The sequence below is a fragment of the Alternaria rosae genome, assembly GCF_020736505.1.
Source record: "Alternaria rosae strain MPI-PUGE-AT-0040 chromosome Unknown BKA58scaffold_1, whole genome shotgun sequence".
Taxonomy (NCBI): domain Eukaryota; kingdom Fungi; phylum Ascomycota; class Dothideomycetes; order Pleosporales; family Pleosporaceae; genus Alternaria; species Alternaria rosae.
In genome coordinates this window covers 1,418,225-1,437,470 of record NW_025763570.1, presented here as the reverse complement: position 1 = coordinate 1,437,470, position 19,246 = coordinate 1,418,225, and the positions used below count along the sequence as shown (strand labels likewise).

The following is a 19,246-nucleotide window of genomic DNA, read 5'->3' as shown; positions in this document are numbered from 1 at the left end:
TTGCTCTCACTGCCTTCGGTAGGTACCCTTGTGCAAGTCACGACGCACGTAGGGCCTTCCGGGTGAGGCCGAGTCAGGGCCAGAAAGTCCAGGGCGAACGAAACCGTCGTGATTATCGTTGACTGTGGGGCAACTAGCAAATAAGGTTATCAAGAGCTTCTCAATATAAAAAGCTCACCTATGTAGTTGCCAAAAGGAGCAGCTTCCACGCGCACACGAGAGCCACGGATGTAGTTACTCGCTATATCTATGTAATGGACATGCCCGAACATGACGCATACTCACAAATTTGCCCACGTTCGTGGATTAACTGCGCGAATCTGATCGAGGATCATATTGCCTTGGAAGAAATGGCGGATATCGGCTTCAGTCGCGTCAAGGGGGACATCGTCTAAAAGAAAGACTCGGTTACCGGCAGGTTGGCTGTATCTAAACTTGACCGTCTTCACGGAATATAGCCAGAGCTTGGCGTTGTTTGGAAGTTATTAATGAGAGGGTGGGGTATAGAGAAGGAGGAAAGAAGGGATTGAGGGTAAATAGGTACCGCATAGGACAAGAAGGAACAACCTCGGCGTGTGTAAACGGTGCAAGACAGACTTCGCGGCGGGGCCAAAGGGTTCCCGAAAAGGGCACGCGCGAAGAACGAAAATGTCTGTGTACGCCAATTAGTGAAAGGTTCGTAACCAATTCATGATTGATCAGGCAGCGCGACCCGTCAGTTTGCATGACAAGTGACAGTGAATTTCGGAAGAATGTCGCCATGACAAAGACTGCCCATTTTGGAAAGTCGTCAATATCAGACCGGTTTCTTGGCCTGGTCATGCACCGTATGTCGTATCAAATTTGGATTGTCCTGAAGAGCTAAGATCGCGAGTATACCCAGATAGACCCTGGTGACTGCGATCCGGAAGCATCCACCAGCTACTCCGGGATACGACAAACTGCATAGCGGTGCTAGTTCCTCGATGCATTGCAGTAGACGAGATCGAGAAGATAGTATCACAAGATGATACGACAGTCGCGAAGTGTAGTGTATTAGATGATGACGCAACGAAAGAAGAAGCTATGCCAATCAGCATCTTCGGTATAACGAGGACTTTCTACTAATACGGGCGTGCTGTTGCTGATGTCGCGACCGAGATAATTTCCCTATGGAGCAATACTGCGCGGTGAGACCTCAACTTAGAGGACGTAGAGCAAGGTGAAAGCTAGATGCGGAGCTCATCGGCTGAAAATGTGATTACGTCAAACGGGCCCGTGCGCCACCAGCGCCGCTTGTCGAAGTCCAAATCTCCAGACACGCGCCGACTCCCACGCGTCAGCGCTCATCGTGTTCTCATTCGGAACTGCCTCAGATTCCATAGAGTAGGTATGCTGACGAAAACAATATCAATGACATTTCAACCTTCTACCCATTCCTCAAACTTTTCCGAAATCACCAAAGCCCCCTAACCCAACCAATTCCCCGACACCTATTCTAGCTCCTTGATATGTACTCCCGAGTGAGAAATAAAGAGAAGCACCTCCCATGACCATCACCACAGGCATTATCTAGCTCTCTTTGGTCAACAACAGCTTCTGTCCGACCTGTAGTCCACCATGCGCATCGGCGTCGCGCAGGAACTCGCCCACCAGAGGATTCATACCACTTCGAACCGCACCATCGACCCACTCGCCTATGGGTAACGATTCCAGCCCACTACCCGCCTCGCCGCTCAATAGCTCCCGAATACTCTGCACGGGGATGATCTGGTCGCCTGCGTGGTGCAGATACTCGACTCGTGTGTCGCCGTCAGTACCTGTAGTTGCCTGCAAGACCGAACGAGCGATGCCTTCAGTGACGTTCTCGAGAGATACGAGATCTACATAGCCGGTCCAGCGGCTCAAGTCGGGCAGCGCCTTGATCAGAGACCCATATTCGAGGAGGTTGGACATGATATCCTCAGCTGCATCATCGCCCATGATGGCCGAGGGTCGGTGGACGAAGACCGGCAGGCCGAGCTGATGGCTCGCCTTTTCCAGGAAAATCTCGCTGACCCACTTGGAAGCTGCATAGCCGTTAGCTAGCCCTGCGCCACCGTCTGGATGAGGTGGGAAGCGGGCGAGCGACTCTGGAGCTAGCGTCTCAGACTTGTTGAACTTGCCTGCCGTGGCAGTCGAGACGAAATGGAGCGGAATGCGGCGAGTAGATGCGAGCCGCACAAGTTCCTTTGTAGAGGAAACATTGGCGCTCCTGAGAGACTGGTATGTCTTGAGGAACGACACGTCTGCACCGTTGTGGATGATGGCATCTGCTGAGGCTGAAACCGACTTGGCCTCCGCTTCCGTTAGTCCGCAGCGCGGAAGAGAAAGATCACCCTTGTGCAGGACGACCTTGGAGCAGCTTGCAAACTCGGCCAACTTGCTGATGTCGCGAATCGCAATGCAATGTATCTTGCCGACATTGGGGGACTGGACTAGCAGTCGGAGCAGAGAGCTGCCCAGGAGGCCTGTCGCGCCGCTGATTACCACGGTCTTGGGAGACGTGTGGTTCTGCACTGCTACTCCCGGAGCTTGGTGCGTGCTTCCTTCGAGAAGGTCGCTGGGGACCGCGGTTTCAGTCTCCCAGTCGATCGGCTTGTCAGCATCTGAAGATACATCCTGCATCATGGTTGCCATGGCGCCCAGTGTGCTGTTCTCAAACAGCTTCAATAGGGGAAGGCTGGCTTTGAAAGTCTTGTTGATGAGCTGCCGCAGCTCGATGAGTAGCATGGAGTTGCCACCGACATGGAAAAAGTCAGAGCTGGCATCGATACGATGTACCTCCTGCATCTGCTCTGGCAGTGTGTCTAGCCAGACCTGGACCAGCTTGGATTCCATCTCTGTCAGCTCCTCTGTCGATGCTGATCCCCGCACAGTGCTTGGAATAGCGAGTCCTCGGAGGGCTCTTCTGTCCACTTTGCCGGCTGCGTTTAGTGGCATCGAGGAAACGGCGATAATGGCCGCGGGTCGCATATACTGCGGCAAGTCCAGCGAAGCGGCGAGATTGCCGAGGAATTGGGTCTCGCTCTCCGCCGAGGTGTCCGAAGGCGACAGCACCGCATGTGCAATCAACAGTGCAGGGTCACCCCGAGGTGTTACCGCCACCATCTTTACACGTCCTTTCGCCGCGTCCAGTATGGACTGTTCGATGTCCTGCAATTCAATACGCAGGCCTCTGAGTTTGATCTGTGTGTCTCCATCCATGCGACCGATGATTTCCAAGGAACCATCCGATCTGAGAACGCCCTTATCTCCAGTTCGGTACATTCTAGTCCACCCATTCTGTGTAGCTACCGAAGATGGCATAGGGTCGTGCAGGAACTTGTTTTGCGACTCGTCGCTGTTGTTAATGTAACCCATGGCTACGCCTGCGCCCGCGATACAGACTTCTCCGGACCAGTCGATGGGCAGGACGCTCAAATCTTGGTCCACGATGTAGACACTATAGTTCGGAAGGGTCCTGCCAGCTGGAATAAGACTATCATTGTGGTTCAGCAAGCTGAGATCCAGCTCGCTCGACGACATGGAGCATTCGGTCGGGCCGTAAGCGTTGAAGTAGTGGAAATCGTGTTCGAAGCGGGCACCGAGCTTGCGGAAGCTTTGCAGGAGCTCAGGCGAGAATTTCTCACCACCTGCCGTGGCATATTCCCAGTGTGTGCTTTGGAAAAGGCTAGTCGCGCCGTGCCTGAGCCAGGCGAGATATTCCGACGGGGTTGCGCTGGTGTACGTAATCTTCTCTTCCAGCACAATATTTGCCACGGCTACGGGATCTTTGCGGAGGACTTCCGGAACGATGACGAGAGTACCTCCATTGGCGAGCGCCATGAAGATCTGGTTCAGAGACATGTCGAAACTCGCGGAACTCTGTTGCAAGACTGTTTCACATCCAAACCCATGTGTGTGCACCAAAGCTTCTACGTGGTTGCGCAAGCTACCGTGTGACAACATCACGCCTTTGGGAATTCCCGAGGTTCCACTGGTGAACAGTATAGCCGCCGGCTCGCTCGCTCGGACGGAGACCGGAGGAAGGATTGATGCCCCATCCTGGAGAAGGAGGACATCCAGAACAGCGACGGAGGGCGAGAGTTCCAGGCTCTCAATCTGGGCAGCCGTCGTAGTGTTGACAAGCAGCGCAGAGCACTTTGATTCTTCCATCATGACGTGGAGCCTCGCTGGCGGGATATTGCAGTCCAAGGGAACGTAGACGGCGCCGACTCGCAGAATCGCAAGCAAGGAAAATACAAAGTGGGGCGACGGCTCCTGGAAGACCGCCACAACCGATCCTGAGTTCGTGTTTGCCTTGAGAAGGGCGGATGATATCCTTCTGACATGTTCATCAAGCTGTTGGTATGTCCACGACATGCCGTTGCACTCTTTGACTGAGGTTTCGTTCGGGTGCTTGGCGATCATCTCGTCGATGCGATGCACCAAAGTTTCCGGGTACTTGGAAGGCATTACGGGACCTGCAAGACGTTGTCAGCGCTCCGGGTCTATGTTATATGTGTAGACGGCCAACTCACCTTTTCCAAGCTCGATCGCAGTGCTGACATCTTGACTTGAGAACAAGGACACGTCCTGCAAGGCCTTTCCGCAAGACTGAGAAAGGTCCTTCAATAAGGCAAAGTACATGTCCAGAAGCTGGGATGCATCGCTTTCAGAGTACAGACTGCGCTGCACCAATAGAGTGACGCGAGTTTCGCCCCCTGGATTCTCGATGATGTCCAGAGACACGTCGTACCCGGATCCAGGAAGATCAATTGACCTGACTTCAGCCTCTGCATTATCGAAGCGTCGCTTCTCGCTCACACCCTGGCGATAGTTGATGAACGCTTGGAAGAGAGGACTGATTGCTGTCGATCTCTCACAGCTTACGTTGTCGAGCAAAACATCGAATGGCAGCCTCGAGTGGGACATTGCTCGATAAGCCTTCTTGCGCGTGTCTTTCAGTACCTCCTCGAATGAGTGCTGATTCTCCAAATGGAACCTAAGCGGCAGCAAGTTCAGATACATGCCGATGCTCTTCGCGACTCGGTCGTCCCAGCGGTTGGCGTCGGCCATACCAATGCAAACATCGCTGTTGCCGAACAGCTTGAATAGGAGGACCTCAAACACGCCCAGATGGAAGTGAAATAAATTCGCCTTCCGCTCGCGACATGCGTCTTGGATCTGCGCTGAGAGCTGCGAGTCGATGACGCGGCTCACTGAGTTGTGCGCGTATGCGGCGAGAGGAACGCGATTCTTGGCTGCCGAGAATGGAAGAAGAGGGAGCGGCGAAGGTGGTGCTGCGAACTCGGACCGCCAGTACTCTATATCACCTTGCATTAGCCCTGATCCCAAGTCCCCACGCAGTTTCTCCGAGTAGGACGAATACTGATATGCTGGCTCAAAATTCAGGTCATGGCCGTTGTAGGCTTTCTGTAGGTCATCGAGGAGGACCTCCAGGCTGATGCCATCCATAATAATGTGGTGGGATCCAAGGAGAAGATAGCTCTTCGTAGGCGTCAGGCTGAGATGGACAATGCGCATGCAGTCGCCGTGCTCGATATCATATACGTGGCTCTTGAGTCTCTCCAATTCGCGTGCCACGCCGAATTCATCAGTAAGAAGCACCGTTTCGAGACGCAAACGCGAAGTTTCGGAAACGCCCTGCACAGGCCTCTGATTCTCATCCACGAAGAAAGAAGTCCGGAAAGACTCGTGCCGTGCTGCCACTTTTTGGACAGCGCCTTCTAGATTGCCTAGTCTGATGGTACCGTTGACCGCCACGCATATAGTGCTGTTCGCTGTCGTCTGGTCTTCCATTAGGTGTTTCTGGAACCAGAACCGGGACTGGCCAGGTGAGATGGGGAGTATCTTGTCAAAGCTTGGCTTGGACACCTCGTTGGAGTCTGCGACCGAGCCAGAGGTAGCGGACGATGCCTCCTGCTTATCCAAGTCGTCATCGCTCAAATGGCTTGGGCTGGACGAGTCTGTGCTTGTCTGTGGGGTTCTGGATGGAGATGGATCAGTGGCATCCGGGGCCGCCAACGGCGTCGCATCCGGAAGTATCACTTCGGGAACAGGGGAGGAGTCGCCTTGGTCTGGGATCTGGCGGGCAGGCGTGTTCGCCACTGCGTGATCGAGCAGCTCTTGAACTAGACCGCCAGATAAGATCATGAACACAGGCACTTCAGTCTGGAGCTCCTTCAAGAACCAGGAACGAATTTCCACGGCGACCAAAGAGTCGACACCAAGATCATCAATTCTTGATGCGAGAATCTGGGACGCCTCTTTGTCGTCTGGAATCTGGAGTATGACGCGTAGCTTACGGATGAAGCCATCTAGAGTCTGTCAGTCTTGCGCTGTAGTGCATAGCCAGGATATACACGCTTACCTTGCACAATATCGCGAACCTCTTCCTCGGTAGCTGCTTCGACCAGCCGGCTCTTGATCGATGCGTCAGCCGCCCTTTTGGTACTTTTACTGTCACCGACTTGGTCATTCTGAAGGCAGTGTTGGAAACGCGGAAATTTCGGCCATCGGATCATCACATCGTCCAGTCCAGACGTTCTCAACGCTGTCATGACCTCGGGATTTCGCCCAGAGAGCGGATGGGACGCTAAGACGGCCTCGCCAAAGCAAAGGTGGAACTCTCTCTCGGATAGCAGCAAGAAGCCGACCTTGAAAGAGGCCTCGTGCACGCTTCCCAAGAATCCATGATTGCGGTTGATGTATCCTACGCCCATGACAGCGCCGATGTGGAAAATAGATGCCGCTAGGCCTTGGCTGCGACGCTTGTTCGCGAGCGCCGTCATGAAGGAGTTGGCAGCGCTGTAGGCTGCTTGCCCGCGATTGCCGGCAATGGTGACAGCCGAGGAGAAAAAGACAAAGAAATCCAGCGCATCCGCGCCTCCACGGAAGAGCTCGTCCAGAAAGATGGCCCCGCAGAGCTTGGGCCGTAACACCTTGGTCATCTTCTCGAGCGGCATCTCTGAGAATGAGACATCGTCGAGAACCATGGCGCCATGAGCGATACCTGCGATGGGCGGGAAGTTCTGGCGAATGTGGTCCACAAGCGAAGAGAGAGCAGCCTTGTCAGTAATGTCGTTCGCGAAGACTTCAACTCTCACTCCGTCTTGCGCCATGCTCTCCAGCCATCTGGCATCCATCTTCGGTGAGCGACTCGTGAGCACTATGTTCCGCGCTCCGTGCGATGCCATCCAAGTGCAGGTGGACTGTGCCAAGTCGCTTGTCAGTCCAAACATGACATATGTTTTGTCGCTCTTGAATTGGACGAGGCCGTCGACGGTGGAAATCTGCACTGGAACTGAGGAGGCGCTGTTCCAGTCCAAGACAGCTGAAGTGGCAGTCTCGATTTCGGAACCACCAACCAGCTGTTCCAATGTTATAGGCGCCAAGTTGGAGCTCAAAGGCTTCGACTGGAGCGTGTCTCTTATTGCCCGTTGCACTACCCTGTTGAGTCTCGGGCGGAGATCCTGTATGGTGAAACCACGAGCGTGCTGCAGCGCTTGTATCCCTGCGAGCGTCATCCGAAGGCAGGAGTCGGGTAGGGCAGAGGCAATCATGTCGCCCAGCTGCCTCTGCTGGGCATCCTTGGAACCATCCACAAACATGGCGACGGCAGGGGGCAACAAAGACCGGACTTCGCGCTTTTGGACGTAAGAGTCAATGCTGATCCATGGACCGCCAGCGACTGGTGAGGCGGAAGTGGTGAAGAAGACGGTCACGTTGATGAGAGTTGCAGCCTCGATGACGCTGGATGCCAGTTCTGGGGATGGCTCATGGATGAGTAGTGTTGAGTCTCTCCGACACACAGAAAGCAGGTTCTCGACACGCAGCAGATTGTCTAGCTGGGATAGGAATTGAGATTCGCTACCCGCAGGCACTTCAACCTCTACCACGTCCTCTGGATGGACTAGAGCATGCGAGCCATTGGTCGGCGTAATGGAGACGACAGATTCGGCCGTGGCCATGTTCATACCCAAGACCAGATAGGTCGGCTGAAGAGGAGCCGTAAGCACAGGCGCCAAGAGCGAGTAGGTAACCTTGATCACAACATCCGAAACATCCGAAACAACACCCTGCGAATTAAAATTGGACATTCTGGTGTGGAGACAACTGTTGTGAACCAAACTCGGCTTGCTAGAATCGAGCGAGAGATTGATCGGGGTAGTATGCGGGTCGATAGCATGGTATATAGTTCGCTTGGATGCGTTGTACCGGTCGTTGATGGCGTTCTCGTGATGGACACGCGCAACCATGAGCTGTCCGTTCTCAAGAGCGAGCTCATGCTCTTGAGTCCATACCATCTTGTCGATGCTACCGTTCTTCTCCCATGTGGTGCCATAGCGCAGGCGAATGAGTGTCTCCAATAGTTGTCGCGGATCGGGCTTGGTACCGCTTTCCAGATCGAGCACTTGCGCAACTAGGTCGGGGATTTCAAGCAGCACAGTCCGTATGAGACCGATCGACATGTTCATATACGGCTCATCTGACCTGCATCCCTGTGTTACCCAGAGGACGGTTCCTTGGGTCTCAAACAGTCGCTGTATTCCCTTGAGCGTCTTTTCTGAGAGGGAGCGGAAGATCGGCTCATCCAATTCCGCTAGGCAAAGAATCGCGCTGTTAGGTGTCGTCTTAGCGGAGCCCGTCATATCACCAAGTGTCTGATAGACAGCATGCTTCACCCCAAACGGCTGTAGTAGCCGAACGATCTGGCTGATGAGCTGGCTGGTTCCCAACGTCTGACCTCCGATGATCACTAGGTCCCATTCTTCTTCGCCAACCGGTTTATAAGTGCCGAAGGAAGAGAGCGGCTCGCGGAGCAGCGAGACGCGGTCATCGACGGCTTGTGTAACCCAGACAGTCAGCGTTGAAGGGAACACATCGATCTCGGGGGTGGCGGTGTCAATGCCCGAGAAGCCGCATTCAAGGAGCAGCTGGTGCCATTCGAGCGTCGATACACCAGGCGACAGCATTCTCCCATCGTTCTGACCTAGCCACCAGCCTGTGGTGGCAGACATCATGAAACCGGTACGGCTCACGTCGTTGTTGGTGATCTCTTGCATGACCAGGTAGCCTCCAGGCTTCATGAGCTGGCGCGCATTCCTCAAAGTGCGGCGAAGATCTGTAGTCGCATGGAGCACCAGGGAGGCGACCACCATGTCGTACGAATGTTCCTCGTACCCTTGTGCCACGATGTCTTTCTCGCAGTCCAGAGTCTTGAATACCATCTTGTCGCTGACGCCAGAAAATACCTGCTGTGCGGTCTCGAAGAAACCCGAAGAGATGTCGGTATAGGTGTAGGAGGAAAACGAGCGGCCGATCTCTTTCATGATCACCTTGGTAGCTCCACCTGTACCAGCACCGATCTCAAGTACCTTCATGCGGCCGTATCGATGCACAATCTGTTTCACGGTCTGGCCAAGGAAGAGAGACCACTCTCGTAAGCCCATACCGACCTCGTAGAAGCGATCCAGGAGACCATCCTTCGTCATGTGCTCGAGAATCGTTGTCTCGCCTCTGAGAACGGCTGGAAGGTTGTCGCCTACAGCTCTGGCGAGCTGGAGCTCGGTCCTGTGTGCCCATCTACGCGAGAGTCAAGTCAGCATTCCTGATCAAAGAGTCAAGGAGCAAAAGAAACAAAAGGCGTCGAAAAGGACGGTGCGTTTTATCATGAGAGGACGACGGAGTGGCACATACTTTACTTTCAAGGCCGCGATGTCGTCCGCGGTGTCATCCAGCCATCTGCTCTGAGAGTATGGTCTCGTCCCGGTAGTAGAAATGACGTGGTGGTAGAACTCAAACATGCACTCGAAATGCCACTCGAGGTTCATGGTTTGCCTGACATCCTTGGGGAAGAGACTAGTAATGTTCCTCATGTAATCGAGAACGACCCTCTCCATGACCTCAGCAAACTCGTAGTCCTCAGCCGTGGACCTAAAACCGCCCATGGCTAACTCGCAATCTGGGTTGAGCGGCGCCCAGATATGCTCGGTGAAGAACTTCTTATCCATGTCCGCGGTGGGCTCAGCAAAAGCGACGACTTGAATACCCTCCATCTGTACCAGACCGGCGCCCTCGTGGGTATAGATGTCGACATCGCCGCGGAGTTGTTTGGAAGTCATTGGGTTCTCAGTCAGGTGCGCGCACGAGTTCACGCTCTTGCTTTCTGCCCCGAGGTGCTGCTCGCACAAGCCGACATTGACGCGGAAGCTTTTGATCCCAGTGGGAACATGCAGCTGTTGAAGACTGCCATCACCCGGGAAGCAATACGCCAAGAAAATGCCCTGTAGCGCCGTGTCCAGCATAGCCGGGTGTAGGAGCATCTGCACTGGCTCATCATTCTGTGCAGGCACTGAGATGGTTGAAGAAGAGTAGTCGAGCCTTCTCTCGATCGAAGAGAGCGTCCGAAAGTCGCCGCTATAGCTGTAGCCAATGGGCTCCAGAGAAGAATAGAACCGGTCTTCTGAAACGCTGGTGAGATTTGGAGGATCAGCTTTTCGTGATGGCAGCCATCGGGGGTGCGCTTCTCCAGTCGTCACCCGGATTCTACCTGTCGCATGCGTGGATAGAAGTTCTACTTCTGCATTGTTCGAGGCATGATATGAGAAGGAAGCGACGTAACTCTTGTTGCCCTCTTCCTTGGCGATGTTGTGTAGCGTGAAGAGCGTCTCGATGCCGGCATCGCTATCACCAAATACGAGCGGCTTACCGAGGCTGAAGTCCTGTATCTCTATCACAACAATGTTTTCGTCTTGTGACAACGATCTGGCTGCCTCTACGGCGGTGGCGATGTACGCTGTTGCTGGATAGATAACCTGACCCTGGAGCTGATGGCCCCGGACCCATGGCATCTCACTTAGCTTGAGCAGATTCCTCCAGCGAATCTCATTCTCGGTCACATCAGTTGTTCTCGCGCCTAGTAACGGATTGTGAGGGTTCTTGGCTCTGGCTACAGCTCTAGACATCCGAGACTCGTGCCAGTAGAGTCTGTCATGCTCCCAGTGGTATGTAGGAAGATCCTTCAAGAGGTCTCGGCTGAGCGCACCGGATGTTGATAGGTCCATCGTGTGGAAGTCGACTGGAGAGGGAGAGAATCGAGACCACAGGTCGCCAAGGGCATTGCTGAACGTATCGATGTCGTCTTTCCCACGGTGCAGCAAGCCCACGTACGGCAATGCTTCCGCATCACTGTTTGCACGAAGCGTCTCTAAAACTGGCCCCTTCAACGCTGCATGTGGACCAACCTCAATAGCGAAGTCGAATTGGCCTTCTTTGGCAGTGGTAGCAGACTGTACGGCCTGGGCAAAGAGAACAGGTCGGAGCAGATTATTCACCCAGTATGAGCCAGAGAGATCACAATCGCCCTGCATATCGCCGCGCATCTCCGTATTCTCGTAGGTGCTAGAGTACCACGAGAGGCCTTCCCGCGTGTCATGTTGAGGTCGGATGTTGCAGCCTTTCAGACCCTCGAGGAAACCAGCTGCCACCTTCTCCATGTGTGACGAGTGATATGCCTTGTCGACCTTCAAGACTCTTGCAAATTTTCCTTCGTCTTGGAGAATCTCCCTTGCCTGCTCAATGGCATCGCTATCGCCCGAAAGCGTGACAGCTGTAGGCGAGTTGTAGGCGGCGACGCACAAACGACCCTTGAACATAGGCAGGTCGCAAAGCTCGTTCGCGTCCTCTGCAGATGCGCCAGCGGCCATCATGGCTCCAGGCTTATCGGATGGACAAATAGTTGAAAAGTAGCCACGGTAGTACGCAATCTTGACCGCCTCCGCTCGGGTGATGAACCCTTTGGCGTAAGCTGCGGCAATCTCGCCTGACGAATGACCAATGATCGCATGGAAGCTGACGCCTGCGCTGCGAAGGAGATCGTACAAGATGATCTCGATTGTTGTTGTGAGTGGCTGTGCAAATGCAGCTTCTGCGACGCGAGACTCAGACGCGTCGCAGGTGAGCTGGTCCACAAGTGTCCAATTTGGTCTGTGTGGCTCGGGGAGACGCTGTAGTTCACGATCCAGACCTTCGACTATTGTCCTGACATACTGACTCTTCATCAAGCCTTTGCCCATAGTCGGCCACTGTGCACCCTGGCCAGTGAACACGCCCAGGATCTGTACTGGCCGCGAGAGCTCTTTCGCACGGGTACCGAAACTGGAGCCAGTACCTCCTTCCGAAGATGCGGCCAGTAAGTCGTCGATCTTGGCTTGGAGGTCTTCCGCCGACTTTGCCGATATGCTGGCTCGGACTGCATGATGGGATCTTCGAGCATATAGGGTGTAGCAAAGATTGCCGAGGTCGACAGTAGGATGAGATTGGAGGTACTCGGAGTAGTAAGACAATACTCCTCTTAGTGCATTGCTAGAAGCTGCTGAAAAGTTGAAGGGTGAGAAAAGCGGAGTGGAAAGAGTCGTATTGTCCGGTGTAGGGGTGCCGGCGGGGGGCAGAAAGTTCTCGATGATGACGTGCGCGTTCGTGCCTCCGAAGCCGAAGCTGTTGACACTGGCACGGCGAATACCATCCGCGAGATTTGGCCACGGTTTGGAGCTTGTCGCAATCTCGAGATTAGTGTAGAACGGCTCCACGGCAGGGTGAAGTTTGTTGAAAAGCAGATTGGGTGGTATGACGCCGTGCTGTACTGCGAGAGAGGCTTTGAGAAGACCAGCCAATCCCGCAGTACCCTCGGTATGACCGATGACGGTCTTGATGGAGCCAACGTAGAGTGGATCGCCATTATGGGACGTACTATCGCCGGGGTGGAAGAAGGCTTTGCTGATAGCCTCAGCTTCCTTTGGATCGCCAGCCGCAGTTCCGGTTCCGTGCGCCTCAAAGTACTGGCAACGCTGATTGGGGTCTTTTGGATCCAGCCCAGCCTTCTTGTAAGTCTGCTCGATGAGATCCATCTGTGCAGAGGCACTTGGCATAGTGATACCTTTCGTTCGACCATCCTGGTTAACTCCACTCTCTCGAATGATGCATTCGATCTTGTCGCCGTCGGCGAGCGCAGTGCTGAGACGCTTCAAGATCACGGAAGCTACCCCTTCGCCGCGCGCATATCCGCTAGCATCAGCATCCCACATGCGGGACCGACTATCGGCTGACAACATATGCAGCGAGCTCTCGGCAATGTACTGGCCCGATCCAAGGATCATGTTAACTCCCGCCGCGACCGCAACGTCCGAGTCGCCGCTTCGCAGTAGCTGGACTGCTTGGTGGACCGCAACTAAGCTGGAAGAGCACGCAGTATCGATGGTCATACACGGGCCATGCCAGTCGAAAAAGTACGAAATGCGATTCGACATGATACTTCGAGCCGTTCCTGTCGGGGCATATGTTGGCAAAGTATCGACGTCTTTGTGTAAATGGTCGTGGTAGTCGGCACACATGAGTCCAACGTAGACTCCAGTACGAGAGCCGATCAAAGATTCCAGCGGTATTCCCGCCGCCTCCAGCGATTCGTATACGACTTCCATCAGCAGGCGCTGCTGTGGGTCAATGGCAGCTACTTCGACGGGCTTGATATTAAAGAAGCCCGCGTCGAAGTGACGATGATCCTCGTCGAGAAAGTACGACTCCCGAACATCTGTCGTTGCGTGGTGGTTCGGATCCGGATGATAGAAGTTGTCAATGTTGAAACGATCCTCCGGAATGTGCTTGAGAAGATCGCGCGGGTTGAGCAGAAGCTCCCAGAGTTTGGACGAATTGTTCGAAGAGCCTGGGAAGCGCATGCCGCTTCCAATAACGGCGATAGGCTCTCCATTGCCATGTGAAGTGTCGCGGTGAGCAGCCATTGCGAATGCAAGTTGGTCGTATAGCTTGGGACTCGGTGTTGAAACTCGTCAATGATCGCAGTCGCGCGAAAGGATGTGTTGAGGCAATGTTTTTTGGTCAAGTAATCCCTTTCATTCGTACGATTGAACTACACTACTATCTACTAACTTGCCTACAAATGCTCACTCAGGGCGGACCCAGCTTTCCTGTGGCGTTCTCGACTTCGGCTTCCCGTGCCAACACCAATATTGGAGAGGATTTGGAGTCACTGTCTGTCTGGCTCATGTATTTCGGCATCGGTGTCAGACTCGCAAAAACAGCCAGTCCGATTCGGGCCTCTGCATGGAATCATTGTGCGAAGCAAGGAACCGGAGCGGATAAAGATGGTGTGAAGAAAATGTAGCCTCATCGCGGCGGTGCCGAGTATCCGACGTCGGTACTTTTCTCTTTCGATATAGGCCGTGAAAATACCGAGTGGTCTGCTGGGCCACGGTATCGGTACTATCCTCCAGTAGCGCTCAGGCTGCAACAGCTTGTAGTGAAGGAAAATCGTAAGTACCGAAATGATGACACAATATATAGGCGGATAGGTCTTTCTACCACATGTTTGCCTATTCGACCGTGAGATACGACCCGCAAACATTCTCTCTGTTCATCTCTACGTAACCAAGCGAGTACGCGACTGTGACCAAGTCCAGCGAGGCCGAATCGAGTTGTCGGCCCAGTGGATCATCCAAGCAAGGAAACCAGCATCAGTCATAGTAAGTTCTTTTGTAAATGAGGCAACGTGTGCAATGTGCTAACCATATCTCCTCAAGGCCTTCTTCACTTTCCCGCAGAAAACATGCCGTCAGGACCAGTCATAAGTGATTGGATCTGCAAGTCGCTAGTCTTCTTCCTCGCTATCGCTATGCAAGCCCGCCTGACCACGAAGCTCACGCCCGGTTTCTCTAAAAACCTCGAAGAGAGACTACCGGACCACAATAGAGTGCTGTTCTCGTGGTGGCTAAACCCTTCGGATCAGCAGCTGAAAGCTTTCATGCTCGGCGTCAGCGCCTTCCTCTCGGTCGTGCTCTGGGTACCGAGCCTCCGTGGTATCGGGCTGCCGATGGGCGTCGTCTTGTCTATAACAGGGCTTTACTCTGATTTGCAGTTGAAGGAAAGCTTCATTCCGCACACTGCTCTTTTGTTAATGTGCTGCGCTGCGCTGTATCTGGAGTAGTAGAGAGTGGTATCACGAGGGCAATGGATATTGTGCTGGACAATGTGCCATGCACTTCGGCGACCTGGCGCTATCGATGTAGCTGCGCGCTTGCAATATCTCTCTTTGTCAGGTACTCTCGCAAGAAGTCACGAGCTCTTGGTTTGGACAAGCTGTATATATATCAATCACATATACCGCCTCCCTCCACATGTTACGACCCTTTCATCTTCTAGTAGGAGAGTATCTTCGAACCAGAGAGCCTCCGGCAGAACGGTCCGCTAGCGTGAGGCTAGTAAGTGGGTCGGGGCGTAAACGATCAAAGCTTCATCCCTTAAAATACCCGTGGACGTGTGCAGTCATCTTCTACACAGCTCGTATCGTGAGCACATCGCACGCCTAAAAGGAGCCTGTTGAGCGTTGAGGCTAATACTAGATCATTATTTCACACCGGCTTTGGCTACATATTGCGAGCTTAAAGATTGCAATCTACTGCCCCCACCCGTACTCCGCCCTCTGATTCCCGCCCCCTTCGACACCGTCACCCACATTGTCCTCGTCAACCTGCTCGCCATCATCCATCACAGCGCCTTAAGCGCAGCAGTAATAAAGCACAACCAAGCCGGCAGATCCGTAGTCCAAGCCCTAATCCAATTCATCCGAAGCCAAGACTCCATAGAGATGACAACATTACCCTTTGGGACGTTCTTCTCGATAGCTGCTATGCGGCGCAGAGCTGTCGGCGCAAATAGCATATGAGCTAGGCTGAAGAACAGTCCCCATGCATACCACGTTGTCGAGCCGAGTTTATGTCCCGGTATAAGCAGGTTGAGAGTGCCGAGAAGGTAGTTGACGGGGTAGAAGATGATCAGCACCCACTGCCATCGAAGGCCGCCCCTAGTCCACCAGGCCGGAAGTATTGAGTTTGCCAGTGGGCGGATGGGGTCCTGCACCCAAGTTCCGAACATCAGGTGCTCGTCGAGGGCGAACATGAGGGTCATGGAGGATACGAGCGCCGGACTGAGGCGGAGAAGCCGGAGAGAAATCTCTGCGAGTGACATGGCTGGCCGATAAGTAGGTGGGTAAGAATTAATGTTGGTAGAGTTCAAGAGGCTGGTTTCCGTGCTTCCAAATCAAGTAATCCTGGACATTTGCGACGCTTTGGAGATGATAGCTGAAAGGTCACCTTGTTGATCGCAATTTATCCCTGCAATTGCATCAGTTCTTCTGTCCCCGAAGGTCTGTGGGACGTGTGTTGTGGGAAAACTGGAAAGTACCGAACACCTGGGCACGTCTGACCGTCTGACAGCGCGTGCATATCACGCCACTCGGCTACCACGTCCCAGAAAATCCACCGAAGCCCACTCGGCTCAATTCCCCACCATGGATCTGAGTGGTGTCATACTTGCGAGTGTGGTGTGTGTTCACTAAGCTGGAGGCGCATTAGAGTTCTGAAGGAGTATCTTGCCCAGACTCAGTGCCGAAGAAGTCAACTCGTCAGCTTTCTACTAGGTGATTATACATCTATTGTCTTATTAACGATATGTATGAGGATCTATTTGCTCGCAACGCCGCTCGATGCTGTCACACATCGACATCCTTCACACTGGCTTGTATACGAGCTCATGTAGTCCTCGGATCTCCTCCTTCAGCGCTTTAGTCCCAGCTCTATCTGCCGAGCCATTTCCGCATCCTTCGCTTTTCAGCATCAGCTCCAGGAGGTGCCGGGGGATGACACTGCTGCGAGTATCGCTCTCGCATCCATCGCCATCTGAGCCACCCTCGCGTTCATTCGGGTAGCCTAGTAAACGGCCAATTCTATCCACCATTCTAATTACAGCTTGAATAAGGACAATGATCTGCAGCTCCGGATCGGGAGGTAAGGAGACGTCAACTATGTTGAGGAACGAGATCGTGAAGAGATTGATCTGGCGGCGTGTGGCGAGTAACGCAGCTCGAATGGCGGAAAATGTATTTCGACAGAGGTTTAGAAGGTTTGTGTGACAAGATAGTAGTAGAAGACTTGTAGGCATGTCAACACTAGTGCTGTGAGACGAGTCGTGCACTAGAGTGAAGTCAACACTGCTATCTGTTCGACGTCTTTTCAGCGGCGATCGGCCTGTCATCTCAGACATGCGACCTCCTGATTCGTCAATCTCCACCCCCTCGATTGGGCTCAGCCAGCTGCTAGTTACAACGCTAGACTGGCGGTTGTTATTTGAGTCGTAGATAGCCGAGTGATTGGGTCCGACGATGTCGACGAGCAGCCTGTGGTAGGTATGAAGGCTTTGCATCATAAAGACGACAGTGTCGCAGAGAGTACGGTTCTCCGCCGGTGGTGTAGCCAAAGCTGTCAAACCCAAACTTGCATGGGTGTTAGCAGATCCGGTTGCTGCGCCCAATTGTCGGGACAACTGCATGTTCAAGTCCGACAGCTCTTGCATCGTCTCTTGGCGCATTGACGAAAAGCAGCTGTGGCCGTTAAGTGGCTCGGTAGAATCGATTGCAGCTCTTTCGGCTTCGGTGAGAGCTGAGATAGACTGGTCCGCGGAATGATCCATAGTTGAAAGGAGGAAATGTTCGGTCGGTAGGTTCATCGAATCGGCTTCGAGCGTGGCATCCCCAGCGAGTGCAAAGTCGAAAGGGTCCAGATATTGGACCGTGACACTTTGTAACGTTGGGTCAATCGGAGTATCGTCGAGATCATGTACCAGCCAAGCGTCGCTGTCCATGGTAAAGTCGACAGCGGTTCTTGTTTGAGATAAAGCGTTGGGAAGAGGTGATGATCGCGTGGGTTGGGATGGGTTGTGAGCACTGTCGCTGCTCTCTCGGGACTGCTCCTTGTCTGCCCGTCTCGGTCTACCCATCCGTACCCCGGTATCGATGATACATGTTGCACCGGCTTTCTGGCACCTTTCGCAAGGGGCCTTGGAATTCGAGCTCCGTATGCATCGGAGCTTCTGACCTCGACATCTGTCACATGCCAGCTGTTGGGATTTTTCTTTCTTTGGTGTCTCCGCAACAGAACCCGACTTGCAACCCGAGAAGCAGCTGGAAGAATCTAGGCGTGGCATGTTGGGGACAAAGAAAGGTCCGCGAGTAAATCATGCGAGGACATGCTAGGTCGGTAGCACCTAGACAGGTAAGGACGAACGATGGTGATAGTGCGAACTATATGCCGTGACTCCCCAGTGTATGGATTGAGGCTAGTCTTCAGCTACAGGAGCAAGTGAGACTTCTCGGCAAACTTGCGATATTGCTATGACCAGCTTACGTGAGGCTAATGATGTACAGCAGAGAACCTTGTAGAACACGAGGAAGATGATAGGATTGACGCTATTGTTGTCTTATCCCGCAGACTAGGTTCTTATCGCAGTTCCCAGAGCGGCGTGCTGCTGCCAGGCAGAGAGTTGGTGGTGGAGACCCAACAGCCACTCAATCAAGAAACCTGCTCTCCCGAGCGTTGGAACGAGGAGGAGCCGAATGCTAGCTGAGGTGTGCAGATGTGGCATAACTGCAATGTGTTAGTGGACGGAAGATGTAGCCAATGTCTCTAAGAGCACCCGTTTGGCTCCTTGTCCAAATGACGGGATGTAGTGGGACTTGCCGTGGAGGATTCAAGGCCGCCGAGACATTTGACCTTGCAGGATGCATGGTAAATCATTCGTTCATTAAGCGAAGGCGTGGCAGTGCGACCCGACAGTGCGACCTAACCTTGGAAGCATGCGTTACAATGCGACCCCAAAACGCGGGATACGGCGGCGGGCCGTTGGGCCACCCGTAGGAGCCACCCGTAGGCTGCCCAGGTGGGTGGGGATCTGATTGCGAAGTCACGCCAGGGGGCCTCTCACATGGGGGAGGACTGCTCCGCGACGGCTTGAGTAAGGCTTTATCCTATCTTCGTCACGCTAACAGCCGTCGTCATCTATTGCGTCATATGCTCGTTGGATTTAATATGTGTATGAGACATGCGGATGTACCTAGATATGATGCTTAGGGGAAGCGTTGCGTGGTGACCATCTGTGGCTGGAGGTGTGGCTCAATATTACTCCGTACCGGCAAAAACGCCGGCACGCTAACCAAATCAAGGTACGGAATGTATACACCGGTGAAAGGCAGCGAGGTGTCTACCAACATGCGTTTGGGGGCTTATTCACACTTGAACGCAGTAACGTCAATGCCACCTGCAGGAAGCCTATTGACCGAGCCGAACTCTTTCCGCGTTCATCACGCCAACCGCGGAGC

The 19,246-nt window shown here is 53.6% G+C and overlaps 4 protein-coding genes across 4 annotated transcripts; 1 reads left to right on the top strand and 3 right to left on the bottom strand.

Annotated features, from left to right (window-relative positions):
- Positions 1-1,316: 1,316 nt before the first annotated feature.
- BKA58DRAFT_446077 (polyketide synthetase) lies at positions 1,317-13,820 on the bottom strand (the record flags this gene model as incomplete). The annotated part of the gene is made up of 4 exons (XM_046174175.1): positions 1,317-4,484; positions 4,542-6,341; positions 6,395-9,609; positions 9,724-13,820. The coding sequence occupies 4 exons, from the start codon at positions 13,818-13,820 to the stop codon at positions 1,552-1,554; spliced, it is 12,045 nt and encodes a 4,014-aa protein (XP_046030734.1). The 3' UTR covers positions 1,317-1,551.
- A 263-nt stretch (positions 13,821-14,083) lies between these two features.
- Positions 14,084-15,022, top strand: BKA58DRAFT_396206 (uncharacterized protein; the record flags this gene model as incomplete). The annotated part of the gene is made up of 4 exons (XM_046171344.1): positions 14,084-14,186; positions 14,259-14,351; positions 14,499-14,561; positions 14,640-15,022. The coding sequence occupies 4 exons, from the start codon at positions 14,084-14,086 to the stop codon at positions 15,020-15,022; spliced, it is 642 nt and encodes a 213-aa protein (XP_046030733.1).
- Positions 15,023-15,244: 222 nt separating this feature from the next.
- On the bottom strand, positions 15,245-16,261 carry BKA58DRAFT_372278 (uncharacterized protein). Its single transcript, XM_046169111.1, has one exon. It carries the CDS (start codon positions 16,060-16,062, stop codon positions 15,583-15,585), a length of 480 nt encoding a protein of 159 aa, XP_046030732.1. The 5' UTR covers positions 16,063-16,261; the 3' UTR covers positions 15,245-15,582.
- A 144-nt stretch (positions 16,262-16,405) lies between these two features.
- Positions 16,406-18,183, bottom strand: BKA58DRAFT_372277 (uncharacterized protein). The gene has a single exon (XM_046169110.1). The coding sequence runs from the start codon at positions 18,073-18,075 to the stop codon at positions 16,603-16,605; it is 1,473 nt and encodes a 490-aa protein (XP_046030731.1). The 5' UTR covers positions 18,076-18,183; the 3' UTR covers positions 16,406-16,602.
- Between the last annotated feature and the right edge of the window lie 1,063 nt (positions 18,184-19,246).